This window comes from Pelophylax lessonae (assembly GCF_965119305.1).
Source record: "Pelophylax lessonae genome assembly, chromosome: 1".
NCBI classification, from domain to species: domain Eukaryota; kingdom Metazoa; phylum Chordata; class Amphibia; order Anura; family Ranidae; genus Pelophylax; species Pelophylax lessonae.
This window is the reverse complement of record NC_138768.1, coordinates 400852743-400876502: the sequence shown is the minus strand read 5'-3', so window position 1 is coordinate 400876502 and position 23760 is coordinate 400852743. Positions and strand designations below refer to the sequence as shown.

Here is a 23760-nt window from a genome sequence, read left to right as displayed (position 1 = left end):
ACTCCAGAAGGTTCAGTCAATGATTTGGATGTTGCTGTCCTTCAATTGGCTGGGACTGATGGTGGCCTTCTTAGAGGCAGTACCGTATACCCATTCTCATACCCGAATTCTTCTTTTTTAATGGAATCAGAATTCCGATTCCCTGGACAATCGGATCCGGTTGAGCGAGCGGACCAGGAAGTCTCCGATGCTCAACCAGGGGAAGTCATTTCTTCCGATAGTATCCAGATTACCAATAGGGTATCGGAACTGAGAGCGATCAGATTTTGTCTGATTTACTGGATCGAGCAGCTCTAGAGCAGCCCGATTCGGATCCAATCGCAGATGGCCTCTTCATCCAGAGGTTTTTCACTAGCTGTCCCTTCATTGGGACATCCCGGATGTGGATCTCTTGGCACCTTGGCTCAACAGGAAGGTGCGGAGGTTTGTAGCTCGCACCGCGATCCTCTAGCGGACGCAGCAGAAACGCTAATCGCCCAGTGGGGGCAGTATCGGCTACGGCATGCCTTCCATCCTCTCAAGTTGCTGCGGGAACTTCTTCGCAGGATAGAGGTGGAGGGAATTCCAGTTATTCTGGAAATTCCGGACTGACCTCTTCGAGCCTGGTACGCCGACTTGGTGAGGCTAGTCGCGGACGCTCCTTGGAGACTTCCTCTCAGGGAGGATTTGCGGTCTCAGGGACCGATCTTCCATCTTGCTTTACAGTCGCTGGCTTAATGGCCTGGCCATTGATACCCAGGTACTGAAGGACAAGGGAGTGTCAGCTTCAGTTATTCCTACCTCCATTTAAAGCAAGGAAAGCGACTTCCAGCACATGGAAGTCTTATATTGCGTGGGGTGAATCTATTGGATTTCCCCCACATACCTATTCGGTGACCCGAATTTTGGTCTGTCTGCAACAAGGGGTTGAGCAGAAACTATCCTTGAGCACGATCAAGGGTCAGGTTTTCGGCGTTAGCAATCTTCTTTCAAGAAACCTTTGGCTAATCATTCCTTGGTGCGGAATTTCATCCAGGGGGTGCGACATCTGGCTCAAGACAGTGCGCGCACCCTTACCGCCTGGGATCTTAATTTAGTGTGGTCGGTTCTTCAGAAACTTCTCTTTGAAGATATTAGGGAGATTCCCTTGCTTACATTATTCCAGGTGGTGGCCATTACTTCTGTACGCAGGGTGTCAGAACTGGCCGCATTATCCTGTCGTTCCCCAGATCTGGTGGTTCATAGGGATAAGGTGGTTCTTCTTCCGAATCCATCCTTCCTTCCTAAAGTGGTTTTCGTAAGACGGACTCACTTTTTGTGATCACGGATAGCCCTTGAAGGGGATTGCCTGTGTCTGCCGCGACCATATCTAGATGGATCAGTCAGACGGTGGTACAGGCTTATTCTATTAAGGGTCGGAATCCTCCATTCCCTGTTAGGGGCGCACTTCACTCGAGCGCTCAGTACTTCCTGCGCCTATCGCCATCAGGCGTCAGTGGTCCAGGTATGTAAGGCGGCCACCTGGTCGTCGGTACATACCTTTACAAAATTTTTTAAGATTGATGTGATAGCATCGGCGGATGCCTCATTTGGCCGCAAGGTTTTGCAGGCCGCAATTTGAGGAGACCGGTGGTCTACCTCGGGGGTTTTTTTCTGTTGAAAAATTTCTGTTGAGTCTCATCATTGAGGATGAGCATTGTAAACTTCTAGTTGGCACCGGTTGGGCCTTCTAGATTGGATTTGATTTCCAATTTCCCACCCCTCATTTGTGGTACTGCTTTGGGACGTCCCGAGGGTGTTGAATCACCGAGGACTACGTCTGTCAATGAGCGATAGAGAAAAATGGATTTTTTTAAAATCTTACCGTAAAATCCTTTTCTCTTAGCTCATTGACAGACGTAGTACCCGCCCCTCTGTTTTTGAGTTGGGTTGGGTTAAATTCTCTAAACACTGCTTTGTGACATAACTGATTTGCTAGAGCAGGAAGTGAGAGGATATACCCTCTGGGACTGCCCCTAGGGTGTGGCCAGAACGTTTTCGTTCCTGTCTAGTCCTACTCCTGTAGAGGGCAGCATAACCCGAGGGTGTTGAATCACCGAGGACTACGTCTGTCAATGAGCTAAGAGAAAAGGATTTTACGGTAAGATTTTACAAAAATCCATTTTTTTTACCACAAAAAGGAAACCCTACAGCCGTGGCCAAAAGTTTTAAGAATGACATATTTTGTCTGCTGCTTCAGTGTTTTTATATCTTTTTGTCAGGAGTTAGACAAAAATACTGAAAAGTGTACTAAAGTATAATTACAAGCATTTCATAAGCGTCAGACCCCGTTCACACTGGGGCGACGCTACTTCCCGGGGCGACCTGTGAAGTCGGGGCGCGCAGCTCGCCCCGCGACCTCGGAGCGGCCGGCACGGACTTCATATCATTGAAGTCTATGCAGGTCGCTCCGGGTCGCCCCAAAGAAGCTCCAGACCCTTTTTCTAAGTCGGAGCGACTTGTGTCGCTCCTATTAGAACGGGTCCGCAGCTTCTCTATGGAAGGCGACCTGTCAGGCGACCAGGTCACCTGACAGGTCGCCCCAGTGGGAACGGGCTCTTAAAGGTTTTTATTTACAATTCCATTAAGTTTATGCAAACAGTCAATATTTGCAGTGTTGACCCTTCTTTTTCAAGAACTCTGCAATTCTCCCTGACATGCTGTCAATCAACTTCTGGGCCACATCCTGACTAATGGCAGCCCATTCTTGCATAATCAAAGTTTGGAGTTTTAGTCAGAATTTGTGGGATTTTTTTTTCCATTTACCCACCTCTTGAGGATTGACCTAGTTCTCAATAGGATTAGGGTCTGGGGAGTTTCCTGTCCATGGACCCGAAATTTTGATTTTTTTGATGTTCCCGAAGCCACTTATCACTTATGGCATTATGGTGAGGTGCTCCATCATTCTGGAAAAGGCATTGTTCATCACCAAATTGGTCTTGGATGGTTGGGAGAAGTTGCTCTTGGAGGATGTTTTTGTACCATTCTTTATTCATGGTTGTGTTCAAAAATTGGGAGTTAGCTGAGAAGCAACCCCACACATGAATGGTCTTAGGATTCTTCTTTTTCTGGAGAGAAGTGGCATGTTTGCTGCCCTTCTTGACACAAGGCAATCCTCCAAAAGTGTTTGCCTCACTCTGCGTGCCGATGTGCTCACACCTGCCTGCTGCTATTCCTGAACAAGCTCTGCACTGGTGGTTCCCCAATCCCGCAGCAGAATCAACTATAGATGTCCTGGCGCTTGCTTGACTTTTTTTTCCCACACTGAAGCCTTCACAAATGCAGTGGAAATTTTTTATGGCATTAAGTTAATTTCATGGCAAGAGGGACTTTGCAATTGCAATTTATCTGATCGTGCTTCATGACATTCTGTAGTATTTGCAAATTGACATAATAAACGGAGGCAGCAGACTTTGTAAAAATGTATATTTGTCATAACCATGTCTCTAAACCTTTGGCCCGGCTGTAGTTCGCAATGATCATGAAAAATGTATTTATACACTTCAATTTCAGTCAATAGTCAATGTACATGTGTGCCAATACAAGTGATGCTCCTGTTTTTAAAACCTATAGTCAACATATATAAATGCTTATTTCATGGGCAAATCTGGGGTACGATTGACGGAGCTTAGCAAAATCGATCTGACTGTGCAGATTTATCTCTCTCTCTCTCTCTCTCTCTCTCTCTCTATATATATATATATATATATATATATATATATATATATATATTCTGACATTTTATTCTCTTACCCCTTTCCTCCCCTCTCTCGTTAGCAGGTAATAGCTGCCATGGAAACACAGTTGTCCAATGGTCCCACATGCAATAACACAGGCAATTGTCCAAACTCTTTAAACAACTGCACATCCCCCGTGGACTCCAGCAATACAGAGGACAGCAAGACCAATTTAATAGTAAACTACCTTCCTCAAAACATGACCCAGGAGGAATTGAAGAGCTTATTTGGAAGTATTGGCGAGATTGAATCCTGTAAGCTTGTGCGGGATAAAATAACAGGTATAGAACATTTTAACTAACTTTGTTTTTTTTTTTTTGGAGGGATTCTCCCTTCTGCAAATGATTAAATCAGAATATGTCCCTTTAGTTGCAGTTTGGTAAACGCATTCTTGGATTTTAAAAAATGGCCTGTAGTGAGAAATGACTTTAAAATGCTAAGTAACGTAAGAGGTTCTGAGTCCCGGTTCACACTTGTGCGATGCGGGAAGGCTGCAAATTCACAGCCTGTTCCCGCATCACAAACGCACATCTGGCAGTTCACACTGCCATATGCGATACGCAGGGGGTGTCAATGAAATGTTAACGACACCCCCAGTTTGATCGCATATCGCGGTGCGATCTGACAGTTCGCACAGGATCGGATCGCACAAGTATGAACCACTGTGCGATCCGATCCTTTTGCGGCTGGAAAAAAGGGTCCTGTGCGTCTTTTGTGCGGGTGCAGTGCGAATTTCAGCCATACAAAGTGTATGGCTGAATTCGCACCGCACATCCGATCGCATGTAATGAAGGAGCAGTGCGCTCCGATATTGTATGCGATCGCCGCACTCGCAAGAGTGTGAACCGGCCCTTAATGTTCTTTGCATTCCTTCACTGCCAAGACCCTATGTATTTAACTAAAAGTCTGAAGTTACATAGAGCTATTCTCTCCCTTGCATCCTTGTGACCACATTTGCACCTTGTGAATATGCACTCCTAATGAGCACTATATTGTGGAAGACAGAGAAGTGTATTCTCAGGGCTAGGGCAGCAGGTTATGGAGGTAGGGAAGTGCAAGGGATTAAGCAGTTGTGTTCCCTGGGGCCTTTCTCCTTAAATACCTTTAAGTCTCAGCATTTTCCCATTTAAGGTCTTGGCTCTGTACATTATACTTTTAATGTTTATAGTCTACTCTAAAGCCTGGTACACACCGTGTGGGCTGAACGGAAAAAAAACTGAGCTCGCTGTATTAACTGTGATGTTAGTACAGCAATCTGCCCACTGAGGTAGTGTTCTGACAGGGTGATGGGGCCCCCCCGCCTGAACACACCTGCAAGCGCTGATCAGATGCAAGTTTTCCAGCATGTCCATTCGACAGAAGACGGCCAAGCAGATGTGTACGCGGGCTGAATGTCAGGCTGAACCGGCTGATATTTGGCCCGTGTCTACCAGACTTTACATAGTTCTTCATAGGACAGATGGGGCTTTAAAGGATGCTGATGACTTTTTTTAATTATATGCATTTGGTTCCCTTCTGATTGGTGGCCCGGTTGTCCCCTAAACGCACTTCTTAAAAGAGAAGTTTTTTTTTTTTTAGGATCTTACCTAGGTGAATGCAGCATCAGTCCCATGCATCTGTGACCCCAGCGCCTCTAACTCTGAGAACCGAGCAAACTAACACCGCAGAGTGCTCGGTTCTCACAGCTCCCAAGCAGCTCTCTGCTCTGCCCAACCCTACTCCGACACTCACTGAAGTACTTGCCTGTGGAGGGGATGGGAGCAGTTGGCTCAGGCTCTTAGTGACTCCCTGTGAGGCTGCACGGGATGCTGGTCCAGGTATGTGGGTGGATCCCGACGCCATTGTCTCAATCTTGCCAGAGCCTGGACTGGCTCTGACATCAGCAGACTTCAGCCCACTGTTTGCTAAAAACAGGTAGTCACAGGAGTGTGGAACAAATTACACTCCTGTGATCCACAGGAGTACAGCCATGTGAACTTTGGCTGTATGTCTCCTTTAATGCTGGCTGTTGCCCTAGCCCAGGGATCCTCAAACTACGGCCCTCCAGCTGTTGCAGAACTACACATCCCATGAGGCATTGTAAAACTCTGACATTCACAGACTTGACTAGGCATGATGGGAATTGTAGTTCCTGAACAACTGGAGGGCCATAGTTTGAAGGCCGCTGCCCTAGCCCAACAGCACTGATCGTTAGTCACAATGCTGAGAGATTCTTTTTTTTTCTATCAGCCAGGGCTATGTTTGTGTAAATCAGCCACTGATGCTCTGTGCTGCCAGCTTTGTGATACTTGTAAATGGTAGCTTTGGTTTTCAGAATGGCCCTTTCTGCCAGAGACCTTGAGCGGTCAATCACAAATGGGTCTTAACAGCGCTGTCAGACTGAAACAGGAAAACTTTTGGATCATACTGCTTGGAGAAATTAACTTTTGGGAAAGATGTTCGCACTTGTACCCACTGTTCCTATTTTTAGAGTGGAACATGTAACATGTCCCACTGCTGCAGGTGCTCACCAATCGCCTCTCGATGTGACAGCAGTACAGGGTGAAACTCCCTGTACAATCTTTTTCTTTTTAAAGAAGAGCGCCGCCCACACAGCCGTGTCATTTGTTCAGAATTCTGAACTACAGGTACTGGCGTCCTTTTTGGATGTTGGGTTGTAGTTCTCAATTAACTACCATGGCTCTGTTCAGCATTGTGGTAGTTCATGGAGTCTTCCTGTCATTGTGAATCTACTCGTATGCTATATGGCAATAGCTTACACTCAGTCTGTAGGATCCCCTGCATGGCACCAGTGATCTGATCACTGATGCAATACTTTCCAGGCTCCTACAAAAAAGTAAATGCACATTTTTTTTTTACCTGCATAAAAAATTGTAACTTAATTTTTTTTTTTTATATGTTGAATTTATTCTTTAACAACCTAGCGATGGATTTGAACAGGAACACGTGCTCTATACATTTGGTTCCCTGGCAGAGTAAAAACAATTGAAACCATAGCATTGAAACGTTGCTCTCACTGGCAGGTCCTGCCCCTCCTGTCTTAGCTGTGATTTTGACCAATCACTAAAGGTTGGGCAAATCAGAATCCATTTAAAGGGATTCTTATCACCACAGCGACTGAGCCCCTGTTCACAGAATATTTGGAGCAAATTGTTTAAGCTATAGTAATGACAAGCTGTTAGAGGTTTTCCATGCCCTATAGATCAGTGGTCCTCAATTCTGGTCCTCGGGGGCCCACTAACAGGCCAGATTTTAAGTATTACCTTGGGGAGATGCAGACTAGAATACTGCAATCACTGAGCAGCAAATGAGATCACCTGTGATGTAATTTAGTTATCTTGCAAACCTGGCCTGTTAGTGGGCCCCGAGGACCTGAGTTGAGGACCACTGCTCTAGATCACCTGTGAGTCCACATGCAACATATACAATATTTCAGTAAGGCTGCATTCACACTTGAGCGTAGCGTTTTTTACCGCGATTTTTACCGCGATTTTCTCAGGCGTTTTTCATTGACATCTATCAAAAACGCTGGTAATCAGCCCAAAAAGAAGCTCATGTACTTTTTTCAGCTACAGGCGTTTTGCAAAACGCTCAGATGTGAACAGGGGCCATTTAAATGAATGGGGTTTTACTTGTTGGGCGTTTTGGAAGCGTTTCTTTTGAGCGTTTTTGGAGCTGAAAACGCCCAGGTGTGAATGGAGCCTTAGTGTTGGAACTGCATATCCTTTGTTTAAGAAACGCCTGGTCTGTGTCCCCTTTTTTGAGGGAATTCTATTCGCGCGTGCTCTGGATAACATCATTACTGGTGATAAGTGTTTATCTTGCCCAGTCAAAGAAGTCTGGGAAGGCTCATTCCTCAGTGACGGTCAAGAAAAAATTTGTTGCGCCACTCCTGCATCCTCCATGTCCAAACCCCAAAAGTTGGACTCCGTCTACCCGCCAGGACCTTCCTTGCCATGGTGTGCCCCCCACACATGCACATATACATACACACACACCTACCTTGATGTCTGTTAGCCTTTGTGGAAAAAAAAAATGCAGCCATCATATCTAAGAATTGGTAAGCTGCAATTTAATACATTTGGTGGTTTTCGGATTTAATGGTGCTTTAAGTATCTGGGTCTAGCCCTAGATGGCTCAGGTCAGAGTACTTTTCCCACAAGAAAATCCTCAGATGCTTTTCTCCTAGACTTGTATACTTGAGTCATTGTATCCTTTCGTATTGTCCAGATCTTCTTTATCAATTTGTCGATTTTCTATCATGCTTTACTGTTGGCAAAACGCCATGGCTTTGAGGAACTGGCATCTCTGGATCTGTAATTTCCCTGATTATAAAAGCCTAGGCAGTCTGATTCCCAAGAACTACCATGGCATGCGGCATGTACTTTTATAATACACAATACCAGTGCTACAATACCAATATTTCACTTTGATGTAGACACTTTTGAATTTAACTTTTTTTGCACATACATTTGATGTACTGTATTTTGTAAATTTGTATTATCACATTTATTATGTAATATTAAACACGAGGTGAAATGTTGGCATTGTAGTACTGGTGTATTATGTGGAAGTGCGAGCCCTTAGAAGGGCTAATACGTAGTCTCGGGCATTGCCTTGTTGTCGCCAAAGCTTCCAATGAAAGTGATGGGTTTGGATGCATATGACATTGAGGTTGTAGGCAAGGGGACGCAGGGTCACGGAAGCAGGATGTGACAAGTAGTGCAAACATGTTAGCAACGAGTGGTTGCCTGAAGCACACCGGAAATTACACAAGTGTCCCTTGCAGAGCTAGGATGAAAATTACGGGACTGTAGATAACGCAATCTAGAGAGGTAGGAGTATATTAAAACACAAGGCACAGAAGAGAAAACACACTGGGTGTGAACAAGTTGTGGTGAGGAGTTTGGCTGGGACACATAGTTCTGAACGAAGACTTTGAGAAGTATCACAAGACTACAGAAGTATCACAGGACTGCATGCAGGTTAGGATGCACTTCTGAACTGATACCAAACACTGGAGGTCAGTTACAACACTGGGAGTTACTGGTCACTTGGGAACATTAATGGGTGATGGCTGTATGTGGAGGCATTCTTAGAAGACTGAGCAATCCATATATTGGCTCCTAAGCCAGGGCTACCTCTGACTGGTAGATGCAGGATGCTGGTGGCTACACGGAGGGAATGACATGGCGTTGGGAGCGAGGAGCAGTTCAGTGATAATCCTAATTTCTCTATCGCTCATTGACAGACGTAGTCCTCGGTGATACAGCACCTTCGGGTTATGTTGTCTCCACAGGAGTAGGACTAGACAGGAAATGAAAAATGCTCTGGCCACACCCCAGGGGCAGTCCCCGAGGGTATATCCTCTCTCTCTCCGCCACAGCAAATCAGTTTTTTTCTGTCTAGTCAGGAGTAAGGACCTAGATACCTTGCTGGGATCTTCGGTCCTGTCAGGACTTTTTTTCTTAGAAAATAATTTTTTAAGACAGCTTTTTTTCTCCAGTGTTCCTGTGAGATCTTCAAGCAAGAAAGCTGAACTGGGCTACGGGCTGGATGTTGAGATCCAGTGGTCACCCCAGTTCAGCCTACGAGCGCGTGCAGGCCATAGCTCCGCGCTGGGTCGGCCGCGACATAGTCCCACTGGACGGGGACTGACCCTGCGAGTTAAACGTCTCGCTGAAACGCCAAAGACCATGAGTCACGGCGTCCGTATTGGTCGACAGCCCTCCTACCTCGGTGGAGAGGGGTACTGTCAGGAGTTGGCGCCCGCCTGGTTCCGGTATGGTGAGTAGTATGTTCCCCCTTTCCCCCTGACGGGTCTTGTGGTGAACGCGGGCCACTCTCTGTAATGGTAAGGATGGGTTCCCCTCTATCCTACAACATGTCACAGATCCCCCTAATTGAGTGTGATTTTTGTGTACAAGAAGCCAGGAGGCTTGGTTTGGGAGCTGACAATCTAATTGTAAAAATGTGTAAATGATTGTAGTCAGTGGCAGTACTAGAACTTTACTGTGATAGTATAAGGTATCCTACCTGTCAGTAGCCACAGGGCGATGTCTATACATGTATACTGCATTCCAGATCATTCCTCCAGCTAAGCAGATGCCTCCCGACGGCCACGGACCGCATACGGCCCGCTAGGGTCCGGTACCTCCCACCACGCTGACCACCATGAGGGTGAAGGGTTGTGAGGCCGAGATCCTTCTGCAGACATGCCGCTATTCTGTGCAGGCCGCCACCATTGTCTGGTAGATCGCACGAGGCCGCCATTTTGGTGTAGCCTCATGTCTCCAGCATGGGGGCGGCCATGTTTGAGGTGACTCAAACACCTCATGGAGCCAGGGGGAGGAGCCGGCAGGCGTGTTAAGGGGCGGAGCCGCCTCTTTTACCCAGGAAATAGGGCCAAAGACTTCCTGTCTGTAACAAGACAAGCACTGAGCAAGCTGATGAAAACTTCTGTGCATCAGGGATGAGCCTTGGGGTCTGTCTCTCTCTCTGTGGGGTCCAAAAAGGCAGGTAACACTGAGGGGCGCTGTTGCGACTGGGGGACACAAAAAAAAAAAAAAAAGTTTTTTTTTTTTTTACTTTGTCATTTTTTGTCGCTGGCAAGTGTCTTGTATAATCATTGACCCTGCCGCATAGGTATCCCCACCTGATCCCCTCAAGGTGGCCGCAGGACCCTCCAGTACCCCACTTGTTTTTAATGCATTATCGGCAGTTTTGGAGTCTTTGGTATCCCGGGTGGAGGTGGCCTGTCAGGGACGGGGGTCAAGTAGCGACCCCCGCCTACCCCTATTGTTTATCAGATACTTCAGATACGGATTCGGAACTGGTCAATGCAGTTGCAGGTCCCTCTTAGGGGGCTGTTGTCTCAGGTAACATCTCCTCAGCAGTGAGGAGCACGTTTCTGCCTCCGCCATAGCACAAGAGTGGTGGATGCACTAGTTGTGTCCGTCCGGGAAACCTTTAGTCTTGAGGTTACACCGGCAGAGGTAGCTGAGACTGAGATTCCTTTTTGGTACTTGTTAGCCTACCAAAAGGGCGAAGGATTTTCCTTTACCCAAATGGGGTCGTTTTGAAACAAACCCCTGTTATTTCCAAACGCATGGCTAGGTGCTATCCGTTTGAGGAATTCCTCTTTATGGGATAGACGGTACCACCTGCTGTCTTGCCACAGACTGTTAGGATAAAAAGACCTCGTAACTAACGAGGACCTTCCTTTTCTGCTCATATAGAGTTGTTTGTTCCGCGAGGGCGGGCGATAAGGCGAAACCCTCCAAAGCCCCTTTAGAGGGGTTTCAAAGGGCGCTGGTCGGGTAAACAGAGTCCGGCTCAGCCAAGCCTGAAGAATATAGCCTGATGCGCCCCTACCCATCTCTGGGGTGGGGGGGGATGTCTTCACCGGTTTCTGGAGGACACAGGATCGAGTTTCGATCACTTCCACCGGTGCGATTCTTCCCTTCTAACATTGAACGGTTTCAGGGGTTCTATTCGAACCTATTCACAATGCCCAGGAAAGAGGGCAAGGTGCGTCCAAATCTGGACTTGGGAAGAAATAGAGTCCATCCGTACAGTGGTGGCCTCCCTGCATCAAAGAGATTTCCTGGTGTCCATAGACATATAGGATGCCTATCTTTATATCCCCATCATCGCAGGACATCAGCGTTTTTTTCGCTTTCCCAAAGATCATCCCTGGTTCCCACCAGGAGACTGAACTATCTGGGCCTAAGGTTGGATACATCCTGGGCAAGAGAGTTTCTCCTTGCTGGGAAACTCCAGAAGTTTCAGTCAACGATTCGGATGTTGCTGTCCGTCAATTGGCTGGGACTGATGGTGGCCTTCTTAGAGGCAGTACCGTATACCCAGTCTCATACCCGAATTCTCCTGAAGGAGATTCTTTTTTAATGGAATCAGAATTCCGATTCCCTGGACAATCGGATTCGGTTGAGCGAGCGGACCAGGAAGTCTCCGATGCTCAACCAGGGGAAGTCATTTCTTCCGATAGTATCCAGATTACCAATAAGGGTTTCGGAACTGAGAGCGATCAGATTTTGTCTGATTTACTGGATCGAGCAGCTCTAGAGCAGCCCGATTCGGATCCAATCGCATATGGCCTCTTCATCCAGAGGTTTTTCCCTAGCTGTCCCTTCATTGGGACATCCCGGATGTGGATCTGTTGGCACCTTGGCCTAACAGGGAGGTGCGGAGGTTTGTAGCTCGCGCCACGATCCTCTAGCGGACGCAGCAGAAACGCTGATCGCCCCGTGGGGGCAGTATCAGCTACGGCATGCCTTCCATCCTCTCAAGTTGCTGCGGGAACTTCTTCACAGGATAGAGGTGGAGGGAATTCCAGTTATTCTGGAAATTCCGGATTGACCTCGTCGAGCCTGGTACGCCGACTTGGCGAGGCTAGTCGCGGACGCTCCTTGGAGACTTCCTCTCAGGGAGGATTTGCGGTCTCAGGGACCGATCTTCCATCTTGCTTTACAGTCGCTGGCTTAATGGCCTGGCCATTGAGACCCAGGTACTGAAGGACAAGGGAGTGTCAGCTTCAGTTATTCCTACCTCCAGTTTATGCAAGGAAAGCGACTTCCAGCACATGGAAGTCTTATATTGCATGGTGTGAATCTATTGGATTTCCCCCACAGACCTATTCGGTGACCTGAATTTTGGTCTGTCTGCAACAAGGGGTTGAGCAGAAACTATCCTTGAGCACAATCAAGGGTCAGGTTTTCGGCGTTAGCAATCTTCTTTCAAGAAACCTTTGGCTAATCATTCCTTGGTGCGGAATTTCATCCAGGGGGTGCGACATCTGGCTCCGCCAGTGCGCGCACCCTTACCGCCTGGTATCTTAATTTAGTGTGGTCGGTTCTTCAGAAACTTCTCTTTGAAGATATTAGGGAGATTCCCTTGCTTACATTCCCAGAAGGTGGCCTTCTTGGTGGCCATTACTTCTGTACGCAGGGTGTCAGAACTGGCCGCATTATCCTGTCGTTCCCCAGATCTGGTGGTTCATAGGGATAAGGTGGTTCTTCTTCCGAATCCATCCTTCCTTCCTAAAGTGGTTTTCGTAAGACGGACTCACTTTTTGTGATCACGGATAGCCCTTGAAGGGGGTTGCCTGTGTCTGCCGCGACCATATCTACATGGATCAGTCAGACGGTGGTACAGGCTTATTCTATTAAGGGTCGGAATCCTCCGTTCCCTGTTAGGGCGCACTTCACTCGAGCGCTCAGTACTTCCTGGGCCTTTCGCCATCAGGCGTCAGTGGTCCAGGTATGTAAAGCGGCTACCTGGTCGTCGGTACATACCTTTACAAAATTTTATAAAATTGATGTGATGGCATCGGCGGATGCCTCATTTGGCCGCAAGGTTTTGCAGGCCGCAATTTGAGGAGACCGGTGGTTTACCTCGAGGGTTTTTTTTTTTTTTCTGTTTGAAAATTTTTTTTGCTGAGTCTCATCATTAAGGATGAGCATTGTAAACTTCTAGTTGGCACCGGTTGGGCCTTCTAGATTTGGATTTGATTTCCATTTTCCCACCCCTCATTTGTGATACTGCTCTGGGACTTCCCGAAGGTGCTGTATCACCGAGGACTACGTCTGTCAATGAGTGATGGAGAAAAATGGATTTTTGTAAAATCTTACCGTAAAATCCTTTTCTCTTAGCTCATTGACAGACGTAGTACCCGCCCCTCTGTTTTTGAGTTGGGTTGGGTTAAATTCTCTAAGCACTGCTTTTGTGACATAACTGATTTGCTGTGGCGGAGAGAGAGAGGATATACCCTCGGGGACTGCCCCTGGGGTGTGGCCAGAGCATTTTTCATTTCCTGTCTAGTCCTACTCCTGTGGAGGCAACATAACCCGAAGGTGCTGTATCACCGAGGACTACGTCTGTCAATGAGCTAAGAGAAAAGGATTTTACGGTAAGATTTTACAAAAATCCATTTTTTTTTAGCCCTTCGTTTTAGTCAGACAGTGAATCGTGCTGTCCCTCTGGCTCCAGTTCCTCAAAGTAAGGATTGCCCTCTGTCTGGAAGAGGTTTGGGCTGTGGGTTTTAGTCAAAAAGACTGATTCCTTTTTTTTTTTTTTTTTTGTCGAGCTGGATGGTCCCCATAGGTGTACATTGGATTCCTGTCCGCCATCTCAAACAGACTATTATTCAAGCTCATTATCTCAAGCATCAGGTTCCACCCTTTTTTGTCAAGGTGCAAGCTACTGGATGGGTGGGTGCTTCTAATGCTTTTCCAGCACATGTCAAGAAATGCATTTTATTTTGCTCTCCATAAAATCCATAAAATTTTTGTTTTAAAAGAGATGGGAAAGGCTCAAGGTTTTTTTTACCCCAATGCATTCTATCCATGAATGTTAAAAAAAAAAAAAAAAAAAAAACTTCGGTGTGCGGCAGTCCCCTCTAATATTTGCCTAATCCCAATCTCGATGCAGCGATGTTCACAAGAGCAGCCACTCTCCTGGGTCTCCTACTCGGCTGCTTTCTATGGGGCTCTAGGCAGGTAGGGCGGGCCAGAAGTGCCGGCAGGGGACTTGAGAAGAGGAGGATTGAGGCTGTTCTGTGCAAAACTATTGCACAATGCAGGTAAGTATGACATGTTTAAAAAAAAAAAAAAAAAAAGTTTCTTGGCAGCTGAGGGCGTCGCCAAGTTCCCCTTATGCCCTAGCCTTTTCTTGTGATTGGTGTCTTTTGTGTAGCTTCAGCTGGTGACCATTTTGGTGTTGTCTGGTGGGCAACTCCCTCTGTGGAAGCTGACCATTAACCTGCAGAGTCCCCCTTTTACACACACGGCAAGTGGGGGGTTTTCTCTTTCGTTTGAGGGACACTGCTCCTGATCTTCATAACCATTGGGTTATACTGCCCCTTACATGAGTAGGAAACTAGGCAGAAAAAGAATCTGGCTACGTGTCAGGGTTACCTGATCCGAGGCAGAGGTGCTGAGAGGGCTCCCCTTGCGGCTCAGTGACGCACACCCCTGGAGATGGTACAGAGGGTGTGGCGCCCCAAGTGGCACGGGTTACCAGCTGCAGGCAGTTGGGTAGAACCAGAAGCAATCCGAGGGTGAACTGGAACAGGCTGGAACCACAGCAGGGTAGGAGTCTTCAAGGGCTCTGGAGCAGACGGGCTACCTTGTGCCAAGGAATAGTCTCTGGTAGCGGAAGCAGGAACTGGCCGAGGTCTGGGACTGGAGCAGGAAGCGGGAACCGTGGTACAAGCCGAGGTCATGCACAGGAGACCACCAGAATAGCCGAGGTCTTGAAGCAACCCGGGGTCATACACGGTAGGTAACAGAAGCACGGTCAGTGGAAGAAGCCAAGGGTCAAACCAGGAGCAGGAGATCAAACGGAATCAGGAACAAGCCGAGGTCACAACAGGAAGTCCACACCGGAAACAGGAAGCTGAGAGATAATCAGCAATGAGTCTGATCCTATGGCCACCCTTTATAGGCCAGCAGAGGGCAGTGTCAATTGAGGCAGGAACGACCATTGCTATTACTGGCAATGTTGCCAGTTCTCCTATGGCCATTTCCCTGACGGGCCAGCAGAGGGCTGTGTCGATTGAGCCAGGAGCGTCCATTGCTATTACTAGAAATGTTGCCAGTTCTCCTATGGCCATTTCCCTGACACTAAGCCTATGGGCTGTCCCAGGGAGTATACTCTTTGGTATAGGTACTCAGTTTTTTTTCTCTGCCTAGTCAGGAGTAAGGACCTAGTTCCTTGCTGGGATCTCTTCTCTGGTCCTGGCAAACTTTTTCTTTAGAACTTTTTTTCTCCTGGTTCTTCCTGTAAGATCAACAATCAATTGCTGGCCTGGGCGACAGGCTGGATAATCTAGCTCCAGTGGTCACCCCAGTCTGGCCAGCGAGTGCACGTAGACCTTGTTCCATGCTAGGTTGGGTCCGACAAAGCCCTACTGGACGGGGGCTGGCCTGCGGGTTAAACTCCTCGCACGTTGCATATGACCGTGTCTTGGCCTGAGTTGCAGCGTTTCTCCTGGCTGACAGCCCCCCCATTTAGATGGCAAGGGGTTCTGTCTGGAGCGGTGCCCATCCGGTTCCTGGTATGGTGAGTAGCTGCCCCCCTCTCTCCCTGGAGGGTTTGGGTTAGACGTGAGCCCCTCCTTGGGACGGTCAGACCTCTGGGTTCTCTTGAGGCACCCCCTTTTTTATCTGTCCCCCATCCTACTTCCCCCCCCTTTCACATATGCTGGGGCTGTGTGGGTGGTCTGGTCCACCTCCCGGTGTGGTGGCAGGGCGCTATGCTGGTCATGGGGGCCGGGGGGGGGGATGCGCCGGCAACCGGACGATCGGCTGTGCAGGGGTTGTACCCCGTGAGGGCTCCCATAAGGGCCCCCCTCCTGCCTGGGTCTGTCCCTGGTGGCCTCGTGGTGCCGGATGGGGCCATTTTTTTTCCCTTTGCTGTAGCCTGTGTGCTTCTATACACGGTGGCCATTTTGGGGTTGTGTGCTGTTGAAACTAGCGGCGGCCATGACAGTGGAGCCCTGTGTTAAGTACTTCCATATGTGTGAATAAAATACTAAACCAGTGAAAAAATGTATAATTTTTTTTCTATCTATCTATCTATATATATATATATATATATATATATATATATATATATATATATTTCTCTTACGTCCTCCGACACTCTTCATATTCGTCACAATGGGGTAATTGACCTTTGCTCCGTAGGAGTAGCTAGGCAACAGAATATGTCAATATTAAAGCTTTTAACATATCACACCCCCAGGGGGTGGTCCCCTCAGTCAATACCCTCCTACTTCCTGTATCCATACCCCAGTTTCATTGTCTAGCTTGTCAGGAGTAGCTGGATGTCTCTATGCTGGGGCATTTTGTCTCAGCCTTTCTCTTCTTTTTTTGATTTTATTTGAGTTTATTTCTCTCTCTTTACTTAGCTGTTACTTTTGTCAGCATTAGTTAGGTCTTCTGATGAAGAGGATCATGCGGGCTGGGTCTCGGGCTGGCCCCCCTGGTCGCAGGTTGTGGGTCAGTGGCTTCCCAGCCTGCCATCGAGCGTTCAGTCAGGTATTTTTCCTGGCACAGTGAACGACCCATCCCTGTTCGCTGCAGGGATGCTATGGTGAGGTGGCTACCTCACTGGACGCCATGCGGTTTCGCACCGCAGTTCTCCTGCGTCCTGGCTGCGACTCTCCCTGTCCCATGTGCAGTGGCTTGATCGCTTGTGCGGGTTCCCCACGCCATTTAGAAGGTAAGTGTATCTGTGTGGGGACCTGTCTGTTTGGGGGGGTGTCAGTCTGGGACTGTGAAACCCTGCCTCTGTTCACACTGTTTGGTCTCCCTGTCTGCTTGGCTGCATTCTGTGGGCTGCAAGGAGGGGGGCTATGCTGCACTGTTCTGTGTCAGATTATGTGCTGTGTTTTACTGTGTGACAGGCTGTGTGCTGCGGGGCATGATTGTATCGTGTTATGCACATTTGCGGCGACTGCTGCGGCGGTCCGCCATTAGTTTACTTTACTGCATGTGTTTTTGGCGGTTTCACTGTGTGTGGAGGAGCGGCGTTTCGGCGCCAAACGCCGCCATTTTGGCGGCGCTCGCTCCGGCCGCATGTTAGCACTGCGGGCGGCCATTTTTTTGTAGCCTTCCATTGGCTTTAATAGAGCGCCTTGCGTGACATCACTTCCTCTTCCATGGGCGCACCGATCGAGGCAGCAGCGGTCTCTCCAGGTTTTTACCTCTCTATCCCTGTATCCTTGCCTGAGTTGTACTTTTTCCCTGTGGGGGTCGGCTTGTGCTGGTGTGTGTGTGCGGTTGGCTGCGCTCGCCGCGCTTTTTAAAGGGACAGTTAACCCTTTATTCTTCCACATACTTGGGGGCATGGATTCTCAGGAAAGCAAATTCCCTGCCACCTTGGTGGGAGGCCAAGGGACTGCTGTGTCCCCCCCAGGGGGTGATTTGGCTACGGTTGTGGCTAACCTTGCTGCTCAGGTGCAAATGCTTGTGGCTGCTCAATCCACTAAAAGGCCCAGAGTTTCACTTTCCTCTGATTCAGAGGGTGAGGGTGATGGGGCTGCCATGGCTGGGGTCTCCTTATCGGGGTCCCGTTCCTCCCTGGATCTTGTGGGGTCTGAAGGGGAGGCAGAGTTTGAAGGGGTTGATAATTCTCCCCCTGGCTCGTCTGAAGAGCTTGCACTCATGGATGAATTGGTTGCTTCTATCAAACAGACACTGCGCTTACAGGATGAACCATGTCCTCCTGCTGCCCTGGCCGCTTATTGGACGTGCGGGCTCAGGGAATGGTGGTTCCGGTGCCTTATCGGGACAGATTTCGGGGGTTCTATTCCAATCTGTTCACCGTGCCCAGGAAGGAGGGCAAGGTACGTCCAATTCTGGACTTGAAAGCTCTGAACCACTTTGTGCGGGTTCGCAATTTCCGCATTGAATACCTGCGGTCGGTGGTGGCTGCCCTGGTTCCGGGGGAATTCATGGCCTCCATCGACTTGAAGGATGCGTACCTTCACATCCCGATTTTCGAGGGTCAACAGAGGTACCTTTGATTCGCCATTGCGGAGGATCACTACCAATTCATGGCGTTACCTTTTGGTCTCGCTTCGGCTCCACGGGTATTCACCAAGGTGCTTGCACCGGTTCTGGCTTTGAGAGCCCAGGGCATCTCTGTCCTGGGGTATCTGGACGACATTCTGGTTAGGGTCTGGTGAAGGACCTGTCCGTCACGACGCAGACTCTTCAGGAGTTTGGTTGGACGATAAATTTTCCAAAATCGACTCTTTGTCCGTCGGTTCGTCTTCCCTACCTGGGAATGATCCTGGACTCGGTCCAGGCGAAGGTCTTCCTACCGGACGACAAACTCAGGACTCTTCAGGAGGAAGTCAGGTCCCTCCGGGGCGTTCCGTGCTCGTCCCTCCGGACGTGCATGCGGAGCCTGGGATTGATGGTCTCGGCCTTCGAGGCGATTCCCTTTGCCCAGTTTCACACGCGGGGTCTCCAAGCGGAGATCCTGTCCAGGTGGGACGGGCGACCGCGATCTCTGGAACTCCAGATTTCATTGAGTCATTGCACCAGAAGGGATCTTCTGTGGTGGCTCCAGTCCCCGACGGTGTCGGGGGGCAAGTCTTTTCGTCCTCTCTCATGGACGGTGATCACCACGGATGCCAGCCTGTCGGGCTGGGGTGGTGTTCTGGGCGTTCTGTCCGCCCAGAGAACTTGGTCGGAGGAGGAATCCTCCCTTCCGATCAACATTCTGGAATTGCGAGCGATAAATCTCTGCCTTCGACGTTGGACGGACAGGCTGCGGGGCCGTCCGGTTCGGGTGCAGACGGACAATGCCACAGCGGTGGCCTACATCAACCACCAAAGGGGCAACAGGAGTGCCCGAGCGGCTCGGGAGGTGGCCGACATTCTGTCTTGGGCCGAGACGCACGTCCCGGCAATAACAGCGGTTCACATTCCGGGGGTGGAGAACTGGCAGGCGGATTATCTGAATCGCCAGACCCTGGACCAGGGGGAATGGTCCCTTCACCCGGATGTCTTCCAGATGTTGTGCGCGAAGTGGGGTCTTCCGGAGGTGGACCTGTTCGCGTCTCTTCTGAACAACAAGGTGGGAAGGTTCGTGGCAAGGACGCGCGATCCTCGGGCAGACGCGTTGGTAGCTCCGTGACATCAGTACCGACTGATGTACGCATTTCCACCGATTCAACTGCTGTCCAGGTTCCTTCGCAGGTTAAACTCGGAACCGCACGCGGTGATTCTTGTGGCACCGGACTGGCCTCGCCGGTCCTGGTACGCGGACCTCGTAAATCTGGCGATCGACGCGCCGTGGCGTCTGCCTCTTCGAGAGGATCTCCTGTCTCAAGGACCGATATTCCATCCTGCTTTACAGTCGCTGGCTTTGACGGCCTGGCTGTTGAAACCGAGGTCCTGAAGGATAGGGGTCTCTGCCCTGAGGTCATTCACACTTTGATCAACGCGAGGAAGTCTTTCTCGGGGAAGGTCTATTACCGTACTTGGAAGGCCTATTTTGCCTGGTGTGAGTCCAGGGGGTATTCACCTCGCACGTACTCGGTGTCTAGGGTGTTGTCCTTCCTTCAAACGGGTGTTGACCAGCGTTTGGCGCTGGCTACGATCAAGGGTCAGGTATCTGCATTGGCCGTTCTTTTTCAACGTCCTGTGGCGTCTAACTCCTTGGTTAGCACTTTGTTCAAGGGGTGCGACATCTGGTCCCTCCTAGGAGGGAACCTCTGCCTCCTTGGGACTTGAATCTTGTTCTGTCCGTGTTACAACATGCTCCTTTTGAACAGATCAGGAGGATCTCATTGCCTATGTTGTCCAAAAAGGTCGCCTTTTTGGTGGCGATCACTTCGGCTCGCAGGGTGTCGGAGCTGGCAGCCTTGTTCTGCAGGTCTCCATATCTGGCCGTTCACTTGGATAAGGTGGTCTTGCGACCTAACCCTTCTTTTCTTTCGAAGAGGGTTTCGGAATTTCACCTCAATGAGGACATTGTCTTGCCTTCGCTCTGCGCGAAGCCCAAACATCCGAAGGAGGTGGATTTGCATTCCCTGGATGTTGTTCGGGCGATCAGGGTTTACCTGAAATCGACTGAATCTTTTCGCAAGTCAGATTCCTTATTTGTTCTTCCAGAGGGTCCTCGGAAGGGCATGGCGGCGTCGGCCTCTACCATCGCCAAATGGATCAGACAGACCATTAAACAGGCATATGCTTTGAAGGGAAAAGTTCCTCCTATGCCTGTGAAGGCGCACTCTACCAGATCTCTGAGTACGTCTTGGGCCTGTCCTCATCGGGCTTCTGTGGCCCAGGTGTGTAAGGCGGCGACTTGGTCGTCCGTTCACACATTCTCAAATTTCAAGAAGGTGGATGTTCAGGCAACGGCAGATGCTTCCTTTGGCCGCAAGGTTCTTAGTGCGGCAGTTCTTTAGGGTCCCTTGTTTTGGGCCCTTGGCTGTTTGGGATATATTTTTATCCCTAGGTTATTTGTTTTTTTTCTGGGTTGTTGCTCCTGTTGAGCAAGTTTTTCCCCAGTCGTCTTCCAGGACAGCCCTTGAGAGATGGAGCTCCTCCTACCAGACCGGAAACACATTGCCATCAGCTCTTTAAAAGGCGGTCCCTCAGGCACCTGGTCAGTTTTTTGTGTTTCCTCACTCCGAGGAGACATGTTGCCAGGAGGAACCACCTTAGAGGGCTGGATGAGCTCCATTTCTCAGGACTGTCTGGGAAGACACCGCAGCAGCCTGGGACCCTCACCTTACAGGATTTTTTCCAGCGGAGCAGCATGGCCTCGGGTTCCCTCCACAGGCGTTGGAGTTCCCCGTCCCCCCTCTCTCCAGAGCCCAGTGAGGGAGAGGGCAGCGATGACCGCACACCAGCGGTGGATGCGGCGGGGCCGCTCGGCGGCCTCGCTGTATACAATCGTAAACCGGAAGACGCGGGGCGTCACTTCCGGCAGCGGTGACGTCATCGCTGTGCGCGGGAGGTCATGGTTCCGGCCTCCGGGCGCAGAGAGGAAGGGGAGGGCCGGAGCCAGTGTTAAAGGAAGAGGAAGCCTGCAAGAAAATGCCGACTGCAGCAGCGATCCCACGGAGGTCCCTGATGGAATGGAGGCTCCACACACCGCAGGGGAAACGAACACTGGCTCAGCACAGGTAGGCTGGCACCTGCCAGTATCTTTCCTGTGATTGCTATGCAGCATAGTGGGGGTGAAAAGGGGGTTAAGCACTGAAGAGTCCTTAAGGGACTTTTTAGTGAGAGAGGCACAGAGAGGGCTTTTTTATTTTAAAAAGTTTTTTTTTTTTTTTTTTCTCCTTCTTTGTTGATATCATGTGAATCAATTCCCTGCCTATGTACCCCTTTCTTAGAAGGAACCCTCCAAAGGAACTTCTAAAACGGAAAGGAAAAAGTGCCCCTCTTGTGCCACAAAACTTTCCTCCAATTATTCCAAGACCCTATGCCCAGCATGCATCTCGGCTGTATTAAAAGCTGAGGAGGATTCACCTTTTTCAAAGTTTCTCTCCTCATTTAAGGACGAGGTACAATCTACCTTTGCGTCCTTCAGACAACTAATCGCAGATGTACAAATACCTCCCTCTATCCCACCAGGACCTTCCTCCCCGCCTACCCCGTAGCTTCAGGATCAGGGGAACCAGTAAGGAGCAGGGAAGACCCCTCTAGGGTCACGGACCCTGACTCCTCCCAGTCAGGTTCTGGGCAGGAAGAAGGACGGGGAGAGGCCGTCAGACCCACTGGATACAGGCTCTCCATAGAGGAAGTCAATGACCTTTTGGGAGCCATTTATGAGACATTGGAAATAAAGGAAGAGGAGATCCCTTTATCTAGACACGATAAAATGTACCAGAGCCTGAACAAAAAGGCGGCTAGGGTATTCCCAGTACATAAGATTATGTCGGAGTTTGTACTGAAAGAGTGGTCAGAACCTGAAAAGAGACCATTCTTTGCAGGTTCCTTGAAGAGAAGATTCCCCTTCGACGACGACGAGGAATCAGTGTGGAACCAGTCACCAAAGTTGGATGCTCCCTTGGCTAAGGTTTCCAAGCATTCGGACTTGGCCTTTGAAGACATGGGACACCTAGGGGATCCCATGGACAAAAGAAGCGATGTCATCTTAAAGCGTTCATGGGACACAGCTATGGCCAATTTAAGACCAGCCTTAGCCACAACTTGTGTGGCAAGAAATTTTGAATTTTGGCTAAAACAGCTACAGGAGCACCTAACGGCAGGTACCCCGAGAGAAGAGATGCTAAAATCCTTCCCTATGCTTTTTAAAGCAGTAGGCTTCATTTCGGATGCTTCAACGGAAGCAGTAAAGTTGTCAGCCAGATCGGCGGCACTTTCTGTCTCAGCCAGAAGAGCACTATGGCTCAAAACCTGGTCTGGAGACACAGCCTCAAAACTGCGATTATGCAGCATCCCCTTTTCGGGAAAATTCCTTTTTGGCCCACAATTGGACGAAGCCTTAGAACGGACGGCAGATAGAAAGAAGACCTTTCCGTTCAAGAAGAGTTTTTCAGAAGAAAACTTTTCGTCCCTATAGGGGACAGGCCAGGGAAGACAAAGGTCGCCCGGATACGGGAAGACCGAAGAAGCATTGGACAGGGCAGAAGGGAAAACCGAGGGCAAGTGTGCTCTTTAACCCTCCTGGCCAAAATCCCAAGACCCAGTGACGCTGGAGGCCAGGTGGGAGGGAGGTTGGAGAGATTCCTCCCCCAATGGCTAAAACTAACCTCCAACAGTTTTGTCAGGGGAGTCATCGAGAAGGGTTATGCTTTGGAATTCAGCAAAATTCCCCCCTCGAGATTGACAATTACCAAACTACCCAGGGACCCAGCAAAGGCGCAAGCCCTGCCACTACTTATAGGAGAAATGGTAGACCAGAGGGTCTTAATTCCTGTACCAAAGCAAGAGGAAGGAAAGGGTTTCTATTCGCATGTGTTTCTAGTGCAGAAACCCTCAGGAAAATTCCGCTTGATATTAAACCTGAAGCCTCTGAACGCGGCGATAAGGTACAAAAAATTTCGTATGGAGTCAATTTACTCTGTAAGGAATTTGCTCCAAAGGGATTGTTTTATGGCAACTATGGACCTAAAAGATGCCTATCTCCACATCCCCATAAGGGAGGGATCCCAGAAGCATCTACGCATAGCATTAAAGATCGGAGAAAAGATCCACCATTTTCAAAGCAGAGCTCTTCCGTTCGGACTCTCGTCGTCTCCAAGGATTTTTTCCAAAATCCTAGCAGAGGCTCTGGCTCCGCTACGACTGAGGGCCATAACTATAATCCCTTATCTAGACGACCTGCTGTTCATGGCTCCCACCAAGGAAAAACTGATCAAGGATCTAGTAGTGGCTCAGGATTGGCTTACCCATCTAGGATGGATAATCAACATCGAAAAATCAAATCTCATACCTTCACAGGAGATACTGTTCCTGGGATATATCATCCGCTCAAAAGAGCAGGTAAT

The 23760-nt window shown here is 49.2% G+C and overlaps 1 protein-coding gene across 3 annotated transcripts in view; it reads left to right on the top strand.

Annotated features, from left to right (window-relative positions):
- The window catches only part of ELAVL2 (ELAV like RNA binding protein 2), a 346424-nt gene that overhangs the window by 38592 nt on the left and 284072 nt on the right, over window positions 1-23760 (top strand). For 2 of the 3 annotated variants that reach the window (XM_082268980.1, XM_082268978.1), the window contains exon 2: window positions 3796-4036. In XM_082268980.1, the coding sequence (XP_082125106.1) occupies window positions 3796-4036 (241 nt within the window). The remainder of the gene's footprint in view (window positions 1-3795; window positions 4037-23760) is intronic. The other variant, XM_082268979.1, reaches the window with a different exon arrangement.